At 35.6% G+C, this 11,606-nt stretch overlaps 1 protein-coding gene across 2 annotated transcripts in view; it reads right to left on the bottom strand.

The window, feature by feature from the left end:
* Positions 1-7,319: 7,319 nt before the first annotated feature.
* ZnT63C (solute carrier family 30 member 1) overlaps positions 7,320-11,606 on the bottom strand; it is a 179,567-nt gene continuing 175,280 nt past the window's right edge. For both annotated transcript variants that reach the window (XM_089108153.1, XM_089108154.1), the window contains exon 10: positions 7,320-8,018. In XM_089108153.1, coding sequence (XP_088964279.1) covers positions 7,923-8,018 — 96 coding nt within the window. In that variant the 3' untranslated portion in view covers positions 7,320-7,922. The remainder of the gene's footprint in view (positions 8,019-11,606) is intronic.

Raw genomic sequence — 11,606 nt, 5'->3', positions numbered from 1 at the left:
GCTGGTTCTACCTAAGACAAAGGCCACACTGGTCTTTTTTAGGCCTGTGAAACCCAAGGTTGAATTTCTTGAACTGAAGACGGTAAGTTTCTAATGCAAAGGCTACTTTCTTCTCTTCCTTACATTTTTCCTTATACAGATCATACATTTTCCGTAATGAAAGATTCGCATCCAAATAGAGTTTTTTTGTGCTCTTACGACAATAGTGACTCTCGACCGTGGGAAAAGACTTGATGTGATCATGGATAAATCCAAGTTGTTCTGCTGTGACCCGTTTGGAATTTTTATTTTTTCTTCGTTGATCAGGTTTCACAATTGATGTACTTGGTTCTTGAAACTCTGATTTCACGCAACGTCGTAGAAATTTTTCTGATATTCCGAAAGTCCCAAGAAAAAATTTCTTGCAAACTGGAAAGTAGTTTGTTTCGGACGGTAGACTGTAAACAAGACTGTTAGATCTTGTTGAAGAATCTGACACAGTTTGTCGCTTTTTAGGAGCTTGTTTACACAACCCAGCGATGAACTGTCTTTGCTGATCGTGGTTGCCTGCCTCTTTTCCGAGATTCCAAAACGATGATAACATACCGTTCAACATCTCGTCTGTAAAGCCTTTCTTGCATTTTTCGTGATTACAGGGATTTTCAGACCTCGCTTTCGCCTTCACAAACTTTCCAGTAGCAGGAGATACGTATTCTTTGCCTGAAACCCGTTGAGCCTTTCTGTGTGCTCTTTTGGATGTCGAACCAGTGGCCAAGAGACTTTCATTGGAGGAAATGATACCTATAAGATTTACGTCTGCAGGATCATTCTCTTCAGAATTAGCTGAAACTGTCGCATGGGGCTCAGTACTAATATTCACAACCAGCGCTGGTGTCAACTCACTGGGACTTTCAGAGTCACTAGACGGCAGAAACGAAGGGTCACCATCACCTTCACTGTTGGAGATATCTTCTGGCTCGTCAGATTCATCCAGATACTGCAATGCTTCTTCTGTCTTGAGAATATTCTTCTGTCGCATTTTTCTGAAAGGCAGGTTTGAATGATATAGAAAACCACTAAGAACTGCTAATCATGAACAGACATCGATTAAATAATGTCACGGCTTAAATATGAGTCCACGTTACTCAAAATCGCTGTTATTTTAATCCCGTGGTGATCGGATTAAAATAACCGTAAAATTTCCAATTCCGATGTCAGTAAAACATGCGACTTTGACCTAAAAAAAACTTAATTGCTGTTTTCACATTAAAATGATTCTTGCATATTCATAAAGCTCAGACAATTTGTAATAAGATAGACACAAACAAATATTTCCTCCGACAATTTTAAATTTGACCCCGAGGTTGACGTTTTCATGGAATTGCCCTTAGCGAAAGATTAATAAAAGTAAAAATAAGTCAGGCTCCAGGCTCGTGCAGCCCAATTTGGGATCTTTCATAAAATGAAGGTTGTGTATCCATGGTCAACAATAATCAACATAATCAGTCTGTTTTAACACTAGGCAATATCATAAGTAAGGTAAAACGGCCTCTCCCCCATCATTGTAACGTCCAAAGTACTGGAATCATAAGAATGGTAGGCCTAACTTACGACTGTGGTGGTGAAACAACTTGAAGCTCCGAAAATTGATGAAAATTTCACTAATTAGTGTTTTGAGTTTTCCTTGTTTTTCGCGGCGTATCTGTAACTTAAATCTTTTCTTCGAAAAGTGACCACAACCAAAGGGCGTATGTTCAGATACGCCCTTTGATTCTGGTCAGTGTTTTCAGATACGCCCAGGTGCCTATGCTGTAAATCAAAAGTGTGTTAATATACGTCCCTGCAAATGCACAAACTGGATAGTACCCCACTAGATGACTCTTTGGAGCACATTAACTCGTTTTCGTAAAAAGTGTCAGATACGCCCTTTGGTTTTGGGCACGACGACTATAAGTTTCTTCTGCCTATAATCAGCACGGAATTTGACAGTGAGCTACCCATTTGGCGCAAATTTCAGCTTTGTTTGACCGACCCTTTTGTTCAGAAAAGAAACAAAATTCATTTGCCTTAAGTTCGATGATTTTTCATGAATTCCTTTGTAATTTTTTCGTATTCTATGCATTTTCGTGATTTCCCGTATATTTTGTAAATGTCCTTTTTGAACAAAGAGGACTATATTCCGAAGATCTACCGATAAATACATAGTAGTGGAAACACTGGCATTAAACTTTCACTCTGGTTGGCTAATCATGAAGATTATATTTGAAAGTTGAACACAGTCCAAATCTTCAAGTTACGAACGAGATAAAATGTTGGCGTTGTGATTGGGTGTAATTTGAGTTTATCCACAAGTATGACTCTAATGTGACTTGGTCATTAGGCAAGTATCTGTTTCAGCCTTAATCTTTCTAGAACGTCTTGGGAGTTTGAGATTATTTTGAGTTGTTTCAGCTATCTGAATTTCACGAGGCGGATGCCTTTAAATGGTTAAAGATGCAAGTATATGCAATGATTTTGACATTGTTTAGGAGCTAAAGGCCGAGAAGTTCTCAGTTGACTCTGGACAGCTTATTTCTGTCAGATAGTTTCTGAAGTTTTCTTTTTTGTTTACACTCAGTTCATAAACAAAATCTGTAATACGTCATTAAAACAGTCGTAGTTGGCGTAACTACTCATGTTGCTCATGGTTTCTACCGCATATTGCCACATCTGGGTCTAAGCAGTAGCATTAACTAAACGAAGAAAGTTTTGGCGCCTATACATTACCATTACTGTTTAGATTTTTATTTTGATAAAATAGGAAAGAAAAATCAATTTTTTCGTACTCAAAACTACGGTAAGTTTTAATACTTCTACGGTAAACTTGAAAATAGGAAAAATAACTGGAAAAATAAGTAGGCCCACATAAAATTTCGGAATGGAACTGAGTGTTAATTAGACTAACATTTGTCTGCTTGAAAAGCACCATGTTTTCCTAATGTAACAAATCTTTTTCTTGATTTTTGTCTCCTTAGTCGCCAGAGTTTGCATGTGTGGCAATTATTTACTCCCCTTTCCCCCAGGATTCCGTAAAACGAAGCAAATAGCAAAGAACACAAAGACTGAATGCCACGACTGCAGCTATAGCTTTTTTCTCAGAATAACAGAATAATGTGAAGCATTTAGCTTCACGAAAAGGGAAGGAGAGACAAATAGTTAAACAAATGATTAATTTCATTATCTTATATGACTGACAAACCCGGTTGCCTATCATAGCAAACTTTCAGTAATTTTAGTGATTTATTTCACCCCCCCCCCTCCCCTACTTTAACTTCTCCTTTTCATGCGATTTCACACGATTTATGCGAAATTAGTTTTGTGCTGCTAACTTAGACTTTATATTCATTTTCCAGTCTTTGTATGTAGGCCTACTGTTTACATTGAAACGTCAAATAAGATATATTTGAAATTTATCAAAGGAAAAAAACTACATCATAAATATTTGAAAAGTCTGGAATCTCTTTAAAGTTTTTTTTCTTTTTCTTTTAACAAAAACCTAATTGACAAAATATTCTCAGCACCGGATGTTTGCATGTTAATACACTTTCTTTAGCCTACTTACTTCTGGACAGTATGCCAAGACGTTTTTCCTTGAGCCAGTGGAGAACCTATTCACACACTTTACATTCTGGTAGCATTACAAGAAAAATAGTGAACGACTCTTAAAACTAAACTGGAAAAGGAAATGAGATTATTCTTGTCCTAATCTAAGTCTCAGGATTTTGGTTTACTTTTTTAAAAGTCTCTTCGATTTACAGCCGAATCATAGTTTATTGCAATGATTTTGCTCATTTTATACCGCCGCTTGTGCTAGCACGCTGTGTCCTGAGTGTCGATTTGTCTAAATCAAGACCCACTTGATAACTCTAGCTCCAGAACATATCACTGGTACGTTCTAATTAGGCCTTTGCAATTTTAGTAGGCAAGTTAAAATCGAATTAAGAACGATCAATTAGAGGCAACCCAATTAATATTGGCGAAGTTGGAAAGTAGCAATTTTCTTCAACGTAGTTGAAAGTTCTGGAAATTAGGTCTTTGAGGATGACACCCCCCCAGCCCTCAGGGCAAAGGTTGTAAGTTATGCCCTGGGGGCATATAAGGTGTTTATAGAAAGCATTGTCGTAGTGCCCTTTTTAATAGTCGAAAGTGATTGGAGGGCAACTAGCACCCCCCCACGCCCACTATTCCCCCAACCACATCCCATCAAAATTTTGACATAGTCATTTTGTTCAGCGTAGTTGATTTCAAGATAGATAATATTTTTTTGAGGAGGACACTTCCCCACTACCTTCGGGGCAAGGCTTTTAAGTTATGCCCTGGGAGCATATAAGGTACTATAGAAGGTGTTGTCGTAGAAACTTCAAAAAGAAACTTCGACAACTCCTTCGATACGAAGTGCCTGTCGAAGAAAAAAAAAACACATTGTGGCCACATCCTTCTTTACTTAGGCAGCGCTAGCGAGCTGCCTATGATGTGAAGTAATTAAATATAAAAAAAACAAGTTTTATTTTACTGAAAGTAAGGAACGATGTTAAAACTTAAAACGAACAGAAATTATTCCGTATACGAAAGGGGCTGTCCCCTTCTGAACGCCTCGCTCTTTACGCTAAAGTTTTTTATTGTTTAAAAAAGAGTTGTGAGAAAGTCAAACTTTAGTGTAAAGAGCGAGGCGTTGAGGAGGGGACAGCCCCTTTCATATACAGAATAATTTCTGTTCGTTTTAAGTTTTAACGTCGTTCATTATTTTCGGTTAAAAAAACTTTTTTATTTTATTTAATTTTTGAACGTTTTTGAATTTTTGCAGGTTTTGATTTTGGCTCACCGTAAAGGAATAATTGAAACAAAATTTGCATATTAATTTTGCTTTTATTTGGTTCAATGGCTTTCTCGAAACTTGTTTAATTTTATTTACGAACGTTTTTATTAGTAATAAATATACGTAACTTATGAATTAACTTACGTAACGAACTTCTATATTCATATATTTTTAATACGTATATTGGGGGGTTCGCCCCCTAGTCAATACCTTGCTCATTAAGCTAGAGTTCAAATTTTGTTCCAATTCTTTAACAATGACCCCTTAATCACAAAGGCCTTTAATTAGAATAAATAGCTCTTATGAAAGTACTAAAAAATCTTTGGCTTAAAGAGCGAGGTATTGAACCCACCTCGGGGGTGAACCCAATCATATACGTAATATTTTCTGTTAGTTTTAAGTTTTAATGTTGCTGCTTACTTTCAGTTGAAAAACTTGTTTTTTTTTACTTAATTTCTGATCTTTTTTTTAAATAATGCTGGGAAATCCGGCGTCCCCTTCATAGCAATGTCCCTTCCCTCATGAAAAACTTTCTTCATGGAAAGATCCTCCCACATAACCCCGAACCCCCCCCCCCACTATCACCAGAAAAAATCCCCCCTGGAAACGTCAATAACCAATAATATAACCCAATAACCAATACCCCAATATAACTCAATAACCCAATAACCAATACTGTATGTTAACATTAGGTAAAGTTCATAACTTTCATCCCTCCCCCCGAGTAATTCGGGGGATTAAGTCACCTTAAAAGACATATTTATTATATTTTCGACCATGCTGAACAAAATGGCTATCTCAAAATTTTGATTAGATGACTTTGGGAAAAAAATGAGCGCGGGAGGGGGACTAGTTGCCCTCCATTTTTTGGTCAATTAAAAATGGCACTAGAACTGTTAATTTCCGTTCCAATGAGCCCTCCCACGATATTATAGAACCAATGGGTCGATATGATCACCCCTGGGAAAAAAAAACAACAAAAAAAAACCAAATAATCACGCATCCGTGGTCTTTCATCTGGCAAAAAATGCAAAATTCCACATTTTTGTAGATGGAAGTTTGACTAAACTTGATGAAACTTATATATTTGAAATCAGCATTAAAATCTGATGATTTTGATGTATCTATTGGTATAAAAATCCCGTTTTCAAGAGTTTCGGTTACTATTGAGCCGGGTCGCTCCTTACTTACAGTTCGTTACGACGAACTTTTTGATTGAAGTGTTTGGCAGGGCGGATTTTGATTGTGAATGATTGGTGAGAGTGTTTGCGGCTGCATGTTTTATGGGTGTCAGAAGTTTGGCACGATTCATCTGTCTCGCAATGGACCATAGAGTCAGGTTTCTTTAGGACAATGTAAGTAAGGACAGGACAGGATTTTGTAATTTCTGTGTAATTGTTCTTGGTTTTATATGTTTTCGGCTTTAAGCGAAAAAATTTCTATTATATTCTATGAATTGATAATAGATATGTGCATTGGCATTTCCTTGAAAAAAGAAATTTACATTTAAAAAAAAACTCTATATTTTTAAATAGTAAATATAAGAGAAAAAGTTTGCAGTGCCTATAAGCTCGATAGACATTTCGGTGATTGTGTAATCAGGATAAGGTTAACAATATAACAAATACTTGAATTACCGTTTCCAACATTTCAATTTGATACATAGATTTACTATTAATTTCGATTAATATTAATGAACAGGAAAACATAAAACGGTGTACCCTCTGAAGCCTTATTTTTTCCCAGTTCTTTGAATTTATCTAAGAGCTAATGTTAAAATCACTCGAGAGATTTATACGAAAATCCTTGACAAATCACATTTTTGGCGGTTCAAGTGAAGTAAACTGTCTTTACAAATTATGTTTTTTTTTATTATTTCGGAACCTCTATCGACAAAAAAACTGACCTCTATAGGCTTAATTTATAGTGATGGGACAATGAATAAGTTGGCGGTTATAAATATCTACTCTTTCCAGTAAAAAGGAAGAAGCTTATTTTGAGTATTTTCACCATCGTTTTTTTCGCATTGTAGAAAAATTTCCCTATCAAAATCTTTGTTTGAAACCAAGTTCCAACTATGATGGCTATACGACGAAATATGCGTTTTAGTAGCGAAATAAGTAGCTTGTATAATTCTATTATCATATAAATTCTTATAGAATACATATGTTTAACGTAAATTTGCATATTATGTACACGAAAATTTGAATACGTTTTTTTGACATTCTATTGAATTATAGAACTATCAAGTCTTCATACTTCATCGATTCCAGGTTTTTTTTTTCACAAAATGTGATTCCTGGTAAATATGCTAGTAGATTACTTTGTTTTATATACAAGCAAAAAAAAAAAAAAAAAAAAAAAAAAAAAAAAAAAAAAAGGGATTTTGCCATAAGATAACAGATTCGTACAGAAAATATAGTATCTTCTGGCTGGTAAAACAACTTTGGAAGGCCTTGAACTATACTTTTACAAACTCGATAAATTTACAGCGAAATATCTTTATTCCAATTTAGGTTACATACCAGTCTTTTTTGTCTCCAAAAAAGTGTAGCCTTCAAACCAATGCTGTTAAAGCTACCTTAAAAAGCGTGTTCAGAGTGAGGAATCAAAAAATTATTGTATTAATCTTACTTTTAGCATTTTTTAAATTTTAAAACAGGAGACAACAAAAAGTTTACATAATATCCCCCCTCCCTACAAAAAACAAAATATATCAGAAATACGATAGAATTTGCCACAGAAGTCACTCAGACTTCAAAAGCAAGAAAATAAAGTGCAGTCTTGATTTTTTTTTTCTTCCAGCAGTGCCAGCTAAAATGACAAAGGATAACAAAATCAGGAAAACAAAATAAAAAGTTATTTAAAAACATCCCAAGTATTTGGATGTTTCTTAAATCAACATAAATACCAAACACTGATAATCTGTAATGTAACATGCATAAAAAAAGCTAATAAAAAAAGACAAAAATCACTACAAAGAATATAAATTTCAATTTCATAGCAACTGAATTAGAGCTACTAAAACTAATTACACTACGAGCCAACTCACTGGGAAACTTTGAAACGTAACAACTAAACACAGCTGTTATAGAGGGAGAGTTGATATATATACATCGTCTTGTCGCTCTTCTTGAGAAACAGGACGAAAACGGCATTGATTTGGCTGTGAGACGTTGTCAACCTACAAAGAAAACAAAATCCTTAAGAAAAATGCGGGACGCAGCAAATTATAGATCGCATGGTCTGATTTAAGCTACCAAAGTATTTTCTGCTATATTTCTCTCCAATGGAGATGATGTGATTGTAACTGAACTCTCGTGCATCTAACCCCAGGTGCAAATGAACCCCAGTGCAACTGAACACTCGTGCAATTGGACCTTGTTTAACTGAAACCCCACGCAACTGAATCCTCGTGAAACTGAACCCCCATTCAAATCAGCCCCCCATTTAGTTCAACCTTTTTATAACTCAAACCAATTTCAATCAAGCCCTGTTTGCCTAACTAAAGAATAAGAATAAGTTTCAACTAGCGTTAATTAGAAGCTTAAAATTGGCTCCTCTCTTCCTTCACAGTTTGTAACTTATATTACCCACTTGGGAAACCCCAGAACTTTCCCAAATTGAAAGAAGCTTTCAGGAATGGGTTTATCGCCAAAATAATGGCCCGATAAAGTACGTTTTGGTTTTATTGCAAACTATGAAGTTTTTAATTAGTGCTTGGGCAAGGATTTGCCAAAAGGCAAGTGACAACTCAGATTTTATACCCGGTTCCCTAAGCTCTTTCAGTTTCATTTTTAAAGTTACATAAAATCATTGTCTTTGAGTCATTATACATAAGATAAACCAGGAAATGACACCCACTTTTATGGGGCGGAGGAAATAAAACACTAATTCAGGGAACCTTGGATTATTACCCATTTCAGTGCCCCTACGATGTACCAGTGATCCACTAGTGCTAGAGAAAAAAAAAGAAAGAAAAAGAAGACATGCCCGGGTATTAAGCCCCTTTCATATACGGAATAATTTCAGTTCGTTTTAAGTTTTAACGTCGTTCCTTACTTCCAGTTAAAAAAAACTTGTTTTTTTTATTTAATCTTTAACGAATCAACTTTGTATATGAATGGATTTATTCACTTGGTAGTTTTTTTCAAATTTTTTTATATTTGGTTTTCTACTTTCAAAGGTTACTCGGAAGGGGAGTATCCAAGAATGGGATTTCAAACACCAGTTTAAGGGTTTATGATCATAGAAATTTCAGAGGTAGAAGTTTATGGTTTCAAGCTGCTACGGTCCAGAAATGACATTAAAATCGCAGTTTGGCACCACAAGGCATTTTATGAAGGTGTGGTCATGTCAAATATAGAAAACTAGTAAATGAAAATATTAGCTTTCAATTGACCTTAAACAAATCTCTACGATGGTCTAGTGCCCTAATAGTACCGGAGAAATAAAACAAAAAGGGAGACTTATCAGCATCTACAATTCTGTTTAAATTTTTTTATTAAGATGAATCTTAAAAAACATAGCCATCATTCCTGAATCGACATTGACGGCAAGTTTTTCTTTAAAAGAGGGTTCAGTTGCATCGGTGTTGAGTAACAAGAGGGTTCAGTTGAACGGGGTTAAATTGCACGTAGGTTCTGTTGCACGAGAGTTTAGTTAAATAGGGGTTGAGTTATACGAGGGTTCAGTTAAACGGAAGTGGATTTGCACGGGGTTCAGTTGAACGAGAGTTCAGCTGAACGGGGGTTGAGCTGCATGATATTTCAGTTGAATGGAGCTGAGCTGCATCTGAGTTCAGTTGCAAGAGGGTTCAGCTACACGAGGGTTAAGTTGCACGAGAGTTGAGTTACACGGGGGTTTAGTTACATGGGTTCAATTCCGCAAGGTTTCATTTTAGGGATAAAGAAAGATCTTATAATTTCAAAAGTCCCAGGTCTTACCTATCAATCCATGTAAAATAGTACCGACGAAACTATACCAGCAAATTGTTTGAAATGAAAATCTATTCCTCATGACTTTAGTAATAACACTGAAAATATCATTTATTATTTAATGATTTTCGTTTTAGAGAAGAAGTGTAAAAATACAAATAATATTCTCACTAAATAAAAATCAGCAGATTTTTCACTTTCAAACATAACAAGGAGTTGCAGATTAATCAAGTCAGTCGCAAAAAAAAAAAAAAAAAAAAAAAAAAAAAAAAAAACCAGTACTACTACTAATAACAACAGCTCCACCGCAGCGCCAAACAATCTGAGGCCAACACAGCTACGCATGCTCCTCCTGCATCCCAATCTACTCAAAGCCTCCCTCTCTACACCCTCCAGTAAATTCCCATTTCCTTTAAATCTTTCCTTACGACATCCCACCCCAACCGAGGACGACCAGCTTTCTATTTAGACCTAGAAGGTTGGCGAAAAGGACAATCTTTGGCAATCTTTCATCCTTTATCCGCAGAACGTGTCATAGCCATCTCAACCTTTCTCTCATTATAGCCCTAGAAATCGGAATTGAATTACAATTTTCGAACAGTCAACTGTTTGGAATACAGTCAGTCAGTCGGATAGCCAAAACAGTCCGTAGGCAATTTCTCTGGAAAACATCAAGCCAATCTTCCTCTGTTTTTCGGTTGACTACTGTCGTCATTATAGCTTCCAATATTCTAATCTTGGTTCGCAGACTTACCCTTTTATTGTTCCCAACTTCTTTCAACTGTGAAAAAAAAACCCTGGGCCTTGGCTATTTTACTTTTAAATCTTCACTGCACCCACCGTCTTCATTAATAATACTACCAAGGTAAGTGAAACTGTCCACTAGATCGATCTTTTCGTTACCCAACATCACCTTTTCATCTTCACTTATTCCTAGCCTTAGCGACTTAGTCTTCTTAACATTGATTTTCAAACCTATTTTAGCACCCTGAACTCGCAAAACCTCTAAGAATTCATTCATTTTGCTCACACTTTCATCTAGGATACTTAAATCATCAGCATAATCTAAGTCCAGGAAAGTTTTTCTTCCCGATTGAATTCCGTATTCTCTTATTGTCTTTCCTGTGATTTTTAAGACAAAATTCATCAAACAGATCCATATAAGTGGGGATAGAACACAGCTCTGCTTAATTCCTTCAATGTATTTGTCTGGTATCATATGCAGCACTAATAGCGATGTGGACACAATATGTTTCTTCCGACCTAGGGCTGACACCCTCATGCCTTCTGAAGACCCGAACATAATTTGCACTTTACTGAAATAAAACTTAAATTAATGTGGATTGACTGTTTACCATACACATACTGATATTTATTCCTTAAAATGTTAATAATTATTTACTTATTAAAAATAAAAAAGTGAAAATGTTTAATGTACTTCGTTTTCAGCAAAGTGCAAATTATGTTCTTGTCTTCAGAAGGCATGGGGGGAGGGGTTCAGTCTTAATCATGTTAATATCTGTTCGTTTTAAGTTTGATTCGGGTATTTATTGTAATTTCTGTTCGTTTTGGGGTTCATTTATTTATTGATGGTGATTTGTGGTAGTTTTAAGCTTGGAAGATTATTTGACTTTATTGCTGCTCATTTTTGGTTTAATAGAACTGTTTAATTTTCTTTGAAAGACCTATCGTGTTGAAAAAGTTTTTAAATTAATACTATACAAGGACAAGACCTTCGCTAAAGCTCTTCTATCAGCTAAATCGAAAGCTTGCTCATAATCAATAAAACCGAGAACTAAAGGTGTGTGATGATTCAGGCACTTCTCAATTATTAG

This window comes from Artemia sp. Qi Xiang Cuo, chromosome 2, assembly GCF_049724085.1.
Source record: "Artemia sp. Qi Xiang Cuo chromosome 2, ASM4972408v1, whole genome shotgun sequence".
In the NCBI taxonomy this organism is placed as follows: Eukaryota; Metazoa; Arthropoda; class Branchiopoda; order Anostraca; family Artemiidae; genus Artemia; species Artemia sp. Qi Xiang Cuo.
The sequence above is the reverse complement of the archived record's forward strand: the minus strand, read 5'-3'. Positions and strand labels throughout refer to the sequence as shown.